The 14537-nt window shown below is 42.0% G+C and overlaps 1 protein-coding gene across 1 annotated transcript in view; it reads right to left on the bottom strand.

Moving 5' to 3' along the window:
• Positions 1-266: 266 nt before the first annotated feature.
• Positions 267-14537, bottom strand: part of tubgcp6 (tubulin gamma complex component 6) — a 29562-nt gene continuing 15291 nt past the window's right edge. Inside the window, exons 16-25 of the mRNA XM_069686231.1 lie at positions 14342-14440; positions 12463-14239; positions 11115-11276; positions 8798-8966; positions 8042-8183; positions 5642-5836; positions 4947-5079; positions 4262-4475; positions 2192-2385; positions 267-762 (exon numbers count right to left, since the gene is read on the bottom strand). Of these exons, the coding sequence (XP_069542332.1) occupies positions 671-762; positions 2192-2385; positions 4262-4475; positions 4947-5079; positions 5642-5836; positions 8042-8183; positions 8798-8966; positions 11115-11276; positions 12463-14239; positions 14342-14440 (3177 nt within the window). The 3' untranslated portion in view covers positions 267-670. The remainder of the gene's footprint in view (positions 763-2191; positions 2386-4261; positions 4476-4946; positions 5080-5641; positions 5837-8041; positions 8184-8797; positions 8967-11114; positions 11277-12462; positions 14240-14341; positions 14441-14537) is intronic.

Here is a 14537-nt window from a genome sequence, read left to right as displayed (position 1 = left end):
GTCAAAGTCTGGGTACTTCATGGTGTGGAAAGTCAATTTCAGTGTAATATAGCAAGGACTCATTTTCTCCCCTCTCCCTTTGTCTTTTGTAAAAGACTGAAGTTATTAAACCCTCTACCCACAATGCTTTGCATTTATTTGTCCTAATTTTCTAAAAATCAATGTTAACATGCAATCTTTAATAAATCATCATCATTTTTCCTACTGAAGTAGCCGTTTTGTTCTTTACATCACAAACCTTTAAAATCAACATGAGACATTTGAGCTTTTATTAAAGGAAGCGTTTTGCTTTTTTATTTACATATAACTGACGTCTCATTTTATGCACAGAAAATGTACACAGCTGGAGGCACACTGGAGCATGAGAGACAACACAGCAGGCATCAGCAGTTAAGAACTTTGGCAGCACACAATTTTGGAAGTAAAGCACACATGTATTCAGCCCTGCACATTGATTTCCTGTTTGCCCTTATATACTGTACAGATATTTTTCATGTCAAAAGAACCTAATTTAATATATACATCTTGATTATCAGTCTTCTGTCTTATAAACACGCGTGGGGTGATTCTAAAAATGTACGGTAGACGATGCTGCATTGGATAAGTGCCTAATAAATGCCATATTTAAGGTTAAGCAGACACACTTAGCTCATGCACAGCAGCACACCGCTCAGGAGTCTTTGTAGTAGTTGTTGAAGTTGATGCGAAGCAGGAAATCCTCCAGATGAGGCTGGTAGCCTCTGTTCACCAGCTTGGTCACCACTGAAAGGAAAGAGAGAAAAAGAAATGTAAGTGACGTTTAGGGCTGATTCAGTGAAATTTTATGGCCTACTGCTATTTTTGAAATCACAGGAGGCGCAATGTTGTGGCCTACACATCACACACACATATCTTTGTTTAGTACAGATCCTCGCAAACATCACATGATCATGTTAATATGTTTTTCAGTAAAAATGAGAATAATGATGGAAAAATGATATCGAAATTGCAATATTAGTCAAAATAATCGAAAATTAGATATTCTTTCAAATTCATTCAGCCCCAGTGACTTTCCCAAAAGTTTTTTTTTAACCTTTAAATACAGGTATAATTACAGATGGTAATAAGATTTAGATTTGGGTACAGGCTCAAACTTTTCCATCTCTGTCCAAAAACAATAATAATATTAGAACACTTCTGCATGCTGTAATCGTTGCTCCTTGTCAAACTGCCATTAAGAGATGACTTACTGATGTGCTTTCGGAATAAACGATGAAGGAAAAAATCCACAGTCCTCCTTCTGAATGAAAATACTGTCTAACAATTCTCTAAAGGCTCTCTGAGCACTGTAACAATAGTCAAGTTGTTATCTTTCAAAGTCAGTCTTTAGTTCAAAAATACACTGAACTTTTATCTGTTAAAGAGGACTGTGGATCCTCATCGTGTACACTGAAATCCTTTAAGGCAGTGGTTCCCAACCTTTTTTCCTCGGACCCCCAGTGACCTTTGCCGCCCCACTATACCCGGAGTTGGACCCCACTGTTTTAAGGAAGGGATCACTTAATAATGAGAATAAACTAAAGGAACTATTAAAATCAGCAAAACAGTTCTTTAGATGTACTCGAGGCATGCACAACTGTTTTGAAGACGGGCTTAAAAATGAAGATCCCTTCTTTTATAATAAAAACTATATATATATATATATATATATATATATATATATATGTACAGGGTTAATGTTATAAGTGACAGAAAGCTACGCCCCCAAACACTCAGCTGTGGCTGGATGACTTAAACAACACCTGACATTAAGGAGGTGTTACGTGATTTATGGAACAATCACTCAATTTCACACAAGGTGACAACCCTTAATTAATTTACATTACAAGACAATCTATTCAACACTTTAAACATACATCATATATACAACCTATATTTAACATATCAGTCAATTGTAAGTAAAAAATAAGCAATATAAAATAGGCAGGTAGACGTTTCTTAATATCAAAGTGGATACTTTTAACACGTCCTTTGGCTTCATGATAGCTAAACCGAATAACAACTGAGTCTTTGTTATCAATGTACTCAATAAAAAAACACTGTAAAAACAAGACATTTGCTTCAGGATATGATGATCCCTTTCCCAGGATTATAATGTGGGTGGACATAAAAAACACTATTAAAACAGACCTATAAAATATTCTGCGCTCACCTTTAAAGAGGAAGTGAGAATAATACTTGAAGGTGTTGTACGACTGCTGCATGGCGATGAAGCTGGGGTGCACTGCCTCCCCCTGCTGGCTGTCCCAGGGCTGTGCGATCAGCTGGGCCCGAAACTTGAGGATCAGGCTGAAGATGCTGTGGATGATGTTCATGACCGGAGCCGCCTTCTCCGTCAGCAAACCCCTTGGGGAGCAGCGAGTGCAAAGTTTAAGGAACATGACAAGGAACTTTGAAATGACTTTTAAGAAGGGCGGGAGTTATACACAGGGAAGTGTGATACTTGACAAGCCCACCTAATGAGATTAAATCATTCATCGGGTTCAAAAGTTGGCCTCAGATACAGCTGGAATTTTAATTAACTTGAAACGAGGAGGATGAATTAATTTTATATGTAATTATGTGTGCACAGTGCGATTCTTCAACTTGCTGTGCTGGTTAAGTGCCACAGGAATTTTGTGGTGTTACATCCTGAAATCATGATGATGAAAAATAGAGTTGTTATTTATCTATTTATTTACAGGACAGCTGAAGAGAGACAGGAAATCTTGGGAGTAGAAAGGGGGGGATGACATGCACCAAATGATCAGAAGACCGGGAGTCGAACCTGCGATCGGTGCATCGAGGACTGACCAGTAGCCTGAACATGTGGCGCCCGCTCCACCAACTGAGACCAGCACCCTATGGTTCCACCTCTTGAAATATTTAAACACTTAAACACTTGTGATGGACACTTTTCATTATACTAGATTTTTAGACGAAACAATCAGGAAAGTAATAATGAAAAATGACCTTCAGAATAAACCAGAACCCAAGCAGACTTATACATATTGATTTTTCTTGGGCGTGAAAGACCCAAAGATTGTTCATTTACTGTCATAGAAAAATAAGAAACCAGCAGACATTCACATTTGGTGAGCTGGAACCCGATGATTCAAATATTTGTTGCCGCCAATTAATTTTTTGCTGGTGGACCAAATGACTAAATGAAAAGCCTGAAAACATATGTCCTGAGCTTGAATAGGCCCAAAGAAAATGGGAGGCAAAACCAAATGAAAACGGTTAAGTGGGCCCAACTTTTAGAGATGCAGTGATCCAACTTTTCCCTTCTGCCAAATACCAGCTCCGAAACTTCAACTCAGTGCATGTGCTTAATGGTAATCTGATACCTACGGAAGCCCTGAGCGGACATGCATCCATACATATTATTTACCACGTTTTCCCGCGAAAAGTTATTTCTGGTCGTTTTCTCGAGATCTCGACTTATTTTTCTTCATTCATTTTCCAGCAATCTAGAAAACAGAACAGGCTGGTCACTGTGATATTACAGAGCAGGCCATGCTGCCATTGGCCACACTAATGAGGTAAGTTAGGCCTGTTTCTATGTCTGTTTTGTGCTTTTACAACTGTGGGGATACGAGTTATGATCATCTGGCATTACGGTGGTGCCGCGTCGTTATCTCGAGAAAACAACTAGAAATAACTCACAGGAAAATGGAGTAAAAATAATGTATGGATGCATGTCCGCTAAGGGCTTCTGTAGATACCCAAGCTCTACTTTAGTAAATTTAAATTCTTTCATGTAAATGCTGAAAATGTCTATAAAACATTACATATAATAAATGTCCATCACAACATCCATTAGCAAAACCTCAAGTCATTAAATGTCTTGTTCTGTCCAATCCAACAACTCCAAGAATAGCAGCAAATTCTCATGTTTAAGAACCGTGAACCATCAAATGTTCAGCATTTCGGATTGAAAAAAGATTAAAGCTATATGTTTAAACTGTTGGTATACAATATGAGTTTATAAGATGATCTGTGGCTGCTCTTATATTGAAGGCACAGTTTAAAAACTTCGAGCTCTGAGGGATAAAATTGCTGAAAAGTTAAAATGTATTGAATCCAATGAGAGACAGGAACATTTATATGGTCAAAATATATCCTCATTGGATTAAATAAACTGTAGACAATATCACAATACAGCTTGTTCACTGCATTCTGATAGATAGGAAGTTAAATACAGTTATATTATTCTCCAACATGCAGTTCCCCTTCTCACCTGAAGATGGCTCTGTTGAGGTAGTCTGCATGTGTGCGGTGGATGGCGTCCAGGTCGTTTGCAGTGGCCAGCTTGGCTGTGAACTCGCTCCAGGACACTTGCAGGATCTGGTTGGCGATGTATCCCTGGATCACTTTAACAAAGTGCTGCATCTCGTGCCTGTACAGCTGCAGCTGACGGAACTGCACCGAGCGGCCTGCGCCTTTCACCAGCGCTGAGGGAAACAATAGACGGGGACAAGTCATGATCGGAGCTTTGTGTAATCTATTTCCTATTGGTGTGAACTCACCTGGGCTCTGGGGGCATCAAAAGGTTTGAGGTAATCAATAGTATGTTTACAATGCAGACAGTTAACATCCCCTCTTGTGATTAGGAATATTAACAGTATAACTGTTGAAGTTTACATCCCTCTAATACCTTAATACTCTATTTACCTTTCACGATATCCAGTTATGTACTCAGGCCTTCACCGATCAATAGCAATACTTTTTAACCAGCTGAAGCACTGTTTGACAACAATCCCGCTGGTATGAGATGTGCAATGTATAAATAAAACATAAAGGATTCACAGTTTTCACCTTTATAAATATTTCATAAACAATTGAAGCCCAACAGGAAGAACCTTAACTCTTCCATCAGAGAGGAAAGGTGGGGTCTGAGCTGGGCCGGTATCAAAAGCTCCCACCTGTTCTCTTGAGGTGAAACCAGACCTCGCGGAGGCTCCACACCATGTGTTTGAGCTGCAACAGGAACGAGAACAGACGGTTGTACTTGTTCATGCAGCTGTCCGTGATGATGATGTTCAACGGCCAGTCCACCTGGGAGACGACACGGAAGAAAGGGAGACAGACGCGCCGAGGCGATAAATAAATAAATAAATGAGTAGCGAGAAAGGTGTGAGAACAAGTGTTAAAGAAAGTTGGGAAAACAGGTAAAGGTAGAGTGAGAGATGAGGTGAAGTGAAAAGGAGGGGAGGAGGAAGGTGTGAGTGCAGACGTTGATAAAGCAGGTGAGAGGATTGTGGGGGGAAGATGGAGTGGTGAGAGGTGGGGGGTAGGGGAGGAATGAGGGACGCGAGGAGATAAAGCAAAGGAAAGAGATTCAGCAGGAGAGGGAACAGTCGTGAGAGGGATAGGAGAGTGGAGAACAAGAACACGGGACAATAAATGCAGCATTAGTCACCGCGCATGTCATCCAAAAGACCCAACTCCAATCAATCTCTGAGGTTCAACCATTTAAAGTGCGTGATAAGCTAATTTTCCACGCCCAGAGCAGTTTGTCAAAACATGACAGGCTGTCATATTCAAGCTGTCACTCATGCAGAGACAAGCAAGCAATACAGACTCCGTTACTCACTCAGATAAAAACGCACCGCCTCACCTTGTAGCGCAGCTCCAGACAGTTGAGAGAGTCGGGGGCGTGCGGGTGGAAGGTCTCTGGGAGGAAGCGCAGGGCGAAGGTGAAGTTGCCGGCTAAGGGGGTGTCCCCGTGTAAGCTGTACTGCAGGGCCTTACTGAGGATGGAGTTTAGGACCAGGGGGGTCAGCAGCTCGCCGGGGGTCTGGCCGCTGCCCAGCTGTGTGGAGGAGACACCGGTTAGCTAAATACACAAAGGTCAAATATGGATTACCCCTACACCTGTCGTTGCAAATGTGCAATCAAGGTTTTCATTGCAAACAAACACCACGGGTAGCTGATTACGATGATTGTCTCGCTTTCCGGTTGAAGGTGTGCTAATCAGTGGAATCAGCTGGTGAAGTGTTTGGCTGGAACAAAAACCTTCTGTCTCATGGGCCTCAGGAGACAGATGTACATGAATGTTTCTGCACAACAGCACCGAGGTGTTAGCAGAGGCTGCGCTTGTTATTTCACGCCAGGAAGCTTGAGCTTGACAGTAGTAGGTATAGGAATCTGGCAGTGAGGCATCAGGTGCTACAAAATAGGTAATGTGAGAGATCACATGAAATCAGCTGTGTTGGATATCTTTTTAAAACCAAGGGATGAAATTCAATAGTGAACAATACAGGAATGTGAAAGGGGCTGCTAATTATAGATTGATTTTGTGCACTGTTTCCTTCTCATAACATCATTTTAAGCTGCAGCAGGCAGAAATAAAAACCCACTGTACACTACCAAGGTTAGCGGTTAGCTGTCGAACATAGTGGAGCAGATTTAGCAGATACAGGGATATTTCCCTCAGGAGGTGTTAGAGACAAAAACACAGCTGAAAGAGGGGGAACATCTGACTGACATTTCTAAGAGGCCAGAGACGTGATTCCAGATGATTGATAGTATTGTTTGATATCTGCTGGGTGTATAAATAGGTCATCTATGTAGAATCTGTAGGCAGGGACGTGGATTTTAGGGATGGCAAGTGTTCTGGTTTCCATTTATACTACGCTTGTAGTCCGAGTAATATTGACCAATCATGTATCAGCAGGCTGCAGCGTATGCAGGAAAAACAGTCCGTGTGGGGAGCAAAAGCAGGCGAAACGTAATGCGCTGTAATGATTTAGCTTCTTATCAATCTCTATAAACAGACATCTGCATGCTAACAGCTAACAATCTGCTCTAGATCTAAAATTCAACTTGAGATAAATTCCCTGACGCTGTCACGAAAACTATTCAGCACTCAGATTTCCCGAATTCCTCGAACGCATCAGAAATCTCTCTTGAGGACAGACCTGCCAAAGCTCCATGTTTACTTTTTACTAATCTGCATCATGATGTTGAAATTTTGGCAAAGGTAAGACACGTTCATTAAAGTATATCACAGGAAAAATGGGTTATTTTTCTGTAAACAAAGCAGCATGTGGAAAAGGAAGTCTTGACTGGAAATCGTTTATCGCTAACTGCTGGCTACACGCCTGGCACGTTCACCGTTGTCCCCAGAGGCTGTATCATCATCAGACTATAGCCGATGGGATCCGAGACTGATAAATAGGTAACCATTTGCTTTGTTTTCCGTATCATCATTGTATTTACGACTTGTTTCTGCTGCTCAAAAAGTGGCCAAAAAAATAAGTACTCCTTAAACCTTGAGACTTTCAGCTCAGTCCCAGCCTGGACTCTTTGCCGTAGGTCCTCCCCTACCCCTCTCCTGCCTTTCCTGTCCATCATCGGCTCTTTCTTTCCAATAAAGGCAAATGCACTCAAAAAGAGAGAAAAGAAAATAGCTGCCTTCTGCGGCTGAAAATTATGCTGCTGAGAGCACGGAGAGTAAAGCACAACAGTAAAATTGCAGGCCTTAAACAAAACAAGGACTTGAGGGCAGTGAACAGCTCCATTAGTGTGAAAGGGACTGGAGGGTTGAAGTTATTATACCATGTTTGGTTTGCAAGGACGTAAAACCCCTTCTGGATTACATATTGTAACTGATTAAAGCAGCTTTTAAATGCTCAGTTTTTCTTGTACGTTTCACAACAGCAAGTTTACAAGTCACCCAATGCCTGCGCTCAGGTGTGTTTCATACGCTTAAAGAAGAAATCATCAAATACGTGCTGTGCTAATGAGTAAATAAAAACCGGGTCAGGGCGCTCTTTTAAATGTTTGTGTAATGTCGTGTGTCTTTGGGCGGTGGGGAATGTATTTTGTACTCTTTTAATATCTAGACTTTTTTTAATGTCAATGTCTACTTACAATTTCATTATCTAACTTACCTGCCCAGGGACTAGGTGCGGAAAATAGCAATTTGCTAAAACCCTGTACAATACATCTTTCCTCGTTTTATATAAGGTTAATGTTCTTTGTGCGAAACGTTACATTACATTAAGAGCTTCACCTTCTCAAAGAGCAGATCGCTGAGGGACTGAGCAAACTCCCCATCCTCCATCAGCAGGAAGTGGCGCAGCGCCTCAAAGTGTCTTTCCACCCCCAACTCCACAAAGAAGTAGTCCACCACGGCCTTGTTCACCAAAGACACACTGCGGATGAAAGGCAGAGTGGAGACAGGCCAAGATAAGGAAAGTGTTGTGACACAAACATAAGAACTGAAAATGATGCTGACGTCCTGAGGATGATCACATTTATATCATAGTGGGATTTAGGGAATGGTTCTCTTAAAGTCAGCAGGGAAAAGAAATAGAAAAATCTTGGGGCAAACTCGTCTAAGCGTGGCATACAAATGTTTAAAAAAAAAAATGTGCCCAGAGGGATTAGAAAGCGATTTCTTTACACAGGTTAAACTGCACCGTGTGCAGAAACATTGTAGGTGAAGACTGACAAGCTCATCTGGAATTCTGACACAAAAAGGATCTAACAAAAATGGTCGGTAATAGAATTTAAATTATTCCTCCGGTGCAGAATGTGCACTCGAGTACAGTATAAGTGGCCTGAAGTAGCAGAAAAATGACAAGAGATCAGTGAAAACCTCTCACCTGCTTTTCTTTGAAACACAAAACTGCTTTTCTTTTTGTTTTATGGGTCAAAGAATTAGAAGTCTTCTTTAGAGAATAACTTGTGCTCACAAATTGGACATTTTCCACCAACACAACATAAACTCTTTCCTCCTGCAACTTCCTGCCGGAAGGACACTCACTGTGTGATGAGCGGGGCAGTGACAGAGTGTTTGATCAGCACCGGCAGGGACACCATCTCACTGAATTGGACAGCGGTGGTGTCTGTGGCTCTGCGGAGTGTGGGGTCCATAGGGAGGCCCCAGGGTCCCCGAGTCACCTGCTTCAGCAGCTGACACTCAGGAGAAGAAGCTGTGTGAGAGGGAGATGACAGGCATGTTGCTGAATAGATATCGCTCTCACACCTGCAAAGGATTTTTTGTATTAAGAAGTGTGAAGAAAAAAAGGCAGGTAGAGTGAGATGAAGAAGAAACACAAGGCAAATAATCATCCAAGTTATATTTTTGTTCAGAAAAAGTCAGTAACTTTCCTAAATATAAAAGCCACATAAAAATCCTCTCCACTTTCCTAAGTGTTTATACTCACTGGAATTCTTAGTCTTTTTTTATATTAAACACTATATTTTTCAGCGTCTGACTGATTGACAGACAAAATCTGAAATAAGTTAACATAAGCGCTTCATAGTTGTTCGTATTTACTGCAGGATGAGGTCATTAAAAACCCCTAATTTTTTTCTGTTCCTGTTATTTTGTCCACCTTCTTTATTCATGGTAACACTCCGTAAATAATTAGGCCTCCTGACTTTGATCAGTAGTGTGGAAGATGTATTCGGATGACTAGATTCTGATTGATTTCATGGAGACCCTGGAAGCTTGCATGAATAATAACATGACTGAACTACACACGCACAGAAAAAGACAAGATATTACTTCAACATGGAATGATGCGTTCTACACAAACATAAACCAGAGTTAATACCCTCGTGAAATATCACTGCTTTTTATGCAACCCCCGTGCCGGCAGAGAGAGTAAATATTGAACAGCCTCTGGAAATGCATCACTTCTGAACATGTTTTAATTTACATGAAATAAGCTCCGCCGAGCAGCAAGGTGTATCATTTTCATTTATGCATTTTGACATGATGTTTTGCTGTGTTTCAAAAGGTGTTTCATTTCTCATTAAGTTGTTTGGGAAACATCAAGGAGTAAACAGGCGCTACATACTGATCAGCTCACCTTTGACCATGCAGATATTCTCATATTCTTCAATTTAAAAACGTTGATTATGGTCTACTGCTGGAGGCTCAGGGGTGTCCATTTTATTTCCTTGATTTGTACTGTAGACTATACATCTTTTTGTTTATAAAAATGAGTTCGGCTTTGTGCCTTGAATTGGGTGCTCTAAATGTTGAGCCTCAACTAATCTTTGTCCATGAGAAAAGACAGGAGTTTATTTAAACTGTTGCACTTTTTTGGTACATTTTTAAATTATGATGGACAAGCACAAGCGACATTAAATTTGAGAGACAAAATTATCTCATTTTAGTCAATAACAGATTGAAGTTATTTGATTTATTACCAACTTTACTTTGGTTGCGCTGTAAAATGAATGCATGTCGACAAAACCAACTTTACTACAGTTGAGTTGAGAAGTTGATCAATGTCAAGGCTTTAAAAAAATTCTGGATACAGCTACAGAGATTACATTTTTTGGGGGGCTTTTTGCCTGTTTTTTTTTTTTATAGGACAGCTTGAAGAAAGACACGAAATGTGGGGAGTAGAGAGTGGGGGACGACATGCACCAAAACATTCGGCAGACCGGGAGCCACAGCCTCTGTACAGGGGGCGCCCACTCCACCAACTATGCCAAACCAGCGCCCCAAGAGATTACATTGATTAGCATAAACAAAACATGCATGGTTCTATCATTGTTCTGAACAAACTGAATTACGGTTTACATATGGAGTCCCTCAAGGTTCCTTTTTGGGTCCCCTTCTGTTCATTGCTGTGATTTGGCATTGCTATGCTAATGAAAGCAAAATATACTTGTTTTTGCCCCAACTGGATTTTGAATTCAAAGTTAAGAGACTATAATAGTTTTTTATTGGTGTCAAATACCCTTCTGATATTAGACGGAACATAACATTACATTACAACCTGCAAATATAATGTAGAAATTCTTTCACAGAGGTGTTCACTCAATTTTGTCTTTCAAGATGCTGTTGCATTGTGTTGTGATTCACAAAGAGTCTTTCATAATAATAATAATCATAAAGGGGTAGACAATGCATGGCATCTCTCAGTATAACCCACACTAAATCAACAAAATTGATAAAGTCCAGCCTTGAAATGGCAGTAAAACTCAAATCAGCACCTTTATGTTTTCAATCATGGCCTTGCAGCCCAAATTCCCCTTAGCTTGAAGAAATGCACATGCCCACATTAACTATGGCCAAAGATTAATGGTTCCTTTGGCACAGTGATATGTTTTCAACCTACCCATTAGGTTGTAGCAGTCTTCGTAGTGTTCCACCTGGTACTGCGCGGACAGAGCCAAAAGGTATTCCTGCTCGGACTTTTCTCCAGGGGACAAACCGAAGGCAGCTGCCCAGGACCCGATGCTCTCAGCCAGCTGCTCACCAAGGCTGTCCGACTTAGAACCTGAAATGGAAAGAAAAACTCCAACATGGATCGAACTGAAAAGAGGGGTAAAAAGTTTGCATTGTAAAACAACATTTTCTGACTGCCTTAAACTTTCAATGTTGAACTTTTTAATTCTTAATACCCTCCTGGAGAACATACCAAACAATGCTCTAAGAAATCTGTTAAGGATTAGCATCTACAAGCCAAAGCCAAAACTTCAAAACATTGCACAGTGGAAAGAACTAAATAATTCAGTTCTGCCAAGAATACAGCAAAGCCCCCATTCCAAGACATTATTAAACTATGAAGATATATACTGTGTAAAAACACCCGTTTTTTTGTCTTCATCAATTTAATTCAACTTAATCCCTATTTACAGATTCTACATAGAAATGTAGAATCTGTGGGCAGGAACGTCGATTTTAGGAATGGCAAGTGTTCTGGTTTCCGTTCGAAGTAAGCTTGTAGTCCGACTAATAGTGACCAATCACGGATCAGCAGGCTGCAGCGTATTCAGGAGAAACAGTCCGTGTGGAGAGCAAAAGCAGGCGGAACGTAATGCACTGTAATGACATCCTGGCTCCCATCAGCGTCATCTGAAGATGATTTAGCTTCTAATTAATCTCTATAAACAGACATCCGCATGCTAACAGCTAACAATCTGTTCTAGATCTAAAATTCAACTGGAGATAAATTCCCCGAAAGCTGTTCAGATTTCCCGACTTCCTCAAATGCATCAGAAATGATCGATCCGACCTCCGTTCAACAAACGAGCATTTTAAAAGTAGTTTTCTTCTCCTCTTGAGGACAGACCTGACAAAGCTTCATTTTTACTTTTTACTAACCTGCAGCATGATGTTGAAATTTCGGCGCAGGTAAAACCCGTTTATTAAAGTAAATAACAAAAAAACTGTTATTTTTCTGTAAACAATGCAGCAGAAAAGGAAGTCTTGACTGGAAGTCGTTTTAATCTCTAACTGCCGGCTACACGCCCGGGCATGTTCCCCATTGTCCCCAGAGGCTATAACGTCATCAGACTATAGCTGATGGGATCAGAGATTGATTCAACTTGTCTCCAACACACTGCTTTTCTGTCTTGAGTTGATGCAATAACAGTTACTTTAAAAATTAAAGAACATAACATCCGATACTAAGTGGCAGTTAAACTGCAGAATGTGTGCTGTGATATACTACAACTCCTTACCTTTTCCATCATTGTATTCTGTCTTCTGCTGGATTTCACTGCCTTTGCCCTTCACCACACACCCGACTCCAAGTGAAGAATCTGAAGAGTGGCCGTAAGTGCTGCCTGGCAGTGCAGAGGCCTGTGGTTCTGTTCCCATCACCACACAACCCACCCCCAGCGTCGAATCAGACGAGTGGCCGAAAGCACTGCCTGGCAGGGGTGACGGAAGTGAGTCAGCTTTGGACACAACACACCCTACTCCTAAATTCGAGTCTGAAGAATGACCATGAGCACTGCCAGGTAGAGGAGCACGTTTGGGTGCGTCTCCTGACACCACACACCCAACTCCCAACGCCGAGTCTGAGGAGTGACCGTGAGAGCTTCCTGGTAGAGCAGACAAGGCGGGTTCAGCTCCAGTTACCACACAGCCTGTTCGAAGGATGCAGTCCGAGGCATGCCCATGTTTACTCCAACGAGGTCTTTCTTCAGGTATGTTGGACACAAACTCGCCTACTTTTATATTAGCATCGGAGGAGTGACCATGTATGCTTGGAGCAGGAAGTGCTGCGACGACATCCGAGACATTTTCTCCAACTTTAATGTGGGCGTCCGAACTGTGGCCGTAAACACTGGGCGAGGGAAGTGGGGCGACTACATCCGAGACATTTTCTCCAACTTTAATGTGGGCGTCCGAGCTATGGCCGTGAACACTGGGCAAGGGAAGTGGGGCGACTACATCCGAGACATTTTCTCCAACTTTAATGTGGGCATCTGAGGCATGACCGTGGACGTTTGGAGTAGGGAGAGGAGAGACAAAATCCGAGACGTTCTCCCCGACTTTAATGTGAGCATCGGAGGAGTGGCCGTGAACACTGGAGGAAGGTAGAGGAGTCTTCACTTCTGAAACATGTTCTCCAATCTTGATGTGAGAGTCTGAGGAATGACCGTGGACGTTTGGGGATGGAAGAGGAGCAGTGACCTCCGATACAAACTGTCCAACCTTTATGTGAGCGTCAGAGGAATGCCCATGGATGCTCGGTGACAGCTGTGGCAAAGACAAACTCTCACTAGTTTTATCTTGAGCATCTGAGCTGTGGTCGTACTTTCCTCCATCAGTTGGTTTTGGATCAACCACATCTTCTTTAGTGCCCTTGTCTTCATTTGCTTCTACTTTACCTTCCAAATTCCCCGTATCAGTCTGCTGTTCTGCCTTAGATGCAACTTCCACCTGCTTGTTGTCCATCCTAGAAACACTACCATCTACTAGCTGCACTGAAGCTTGAGATGGATGTCCATAAACGCTTGCTTTAGATGTACTTTGAGGCTCCTCTAAGGTGTACTGGCCAAGAGGAAAGCTGGATTTGGTGGCTTGGCCAAAGGGGCTGGCTTTGGGAATGCTCTCCTCAAATTGAGACATATTCTCTCCGATAGGTATGTGAGAAAAAGAAGGGTGGTCTGGCTGGACTGCAGGTCCCCAGCGAGGCCGGGGCTTGACTGAGGCTTGGCCAGTGATACCCTCGAGTGGACTAAAGGGGGCACTGAAGTCATAGTCGACTAACTGTGCTGTGGGACACACTTCAGGTAAGTCAGATCCTATCTCTTGTAGGGCCGCATCCACCTGCTGACTGTTAGGATTTGGCGCCTTCGGGAGAAAATCATTGATGTCGATGTCCTCAGAGATGAGGGCAGGGTCCACTGTAAGAGGGGCTGAAAATGGGACAGGTGGTGGTGATACAGCATCAGATACTTGAGTCTCCGCTGGCTGTTGTGCAGACGGATCCTGAGAGGGAGATTCCTGTGAAGAGGAAGATACTAATTAGTACATCTACACTTCTAAAGAGCATGATGAAGTGGAAGGAAATGGGGATTAATGTCAAAAAGCAGTGTGTTGTCATACCAGCGTTGGTTGTGGTGCAGTCTGTTTTGCAGAGGGAACAGATGGCTGTACTTCCATGGGAGGTCTCTCCTGGCCTAAAGGATATTTTTCAAGCATTGCCTGGAAAGAAGTCACGAGAGCTGTGGTTAGAAAAGCTTCCCTTTTCTCAAATAATAACAATCTCTTTAATCATTTTTCCTCCTCCTGTGTGTGTGTG

Source organism: Semicossyphus pulcher, unplaced genomic scaffold (genome assembly GCF_022749685.1).
Source record: "Semicossyphus pulcher isolate SPU_LCO1_2020_fin unplaced genomic scaffold, fSemPul1.0.p SCAF_8, whole genome shotgun sequence".
Lineage (NCBI taxonomy): Eukaryota > Metazoa > Chordata > Actinopteri > Labriformes > Labridae > Semicossyphus > Semicossyphus pulcher.
This window is presented reverse-complemented; position numbering and strand designations above follow the sequence as displayed.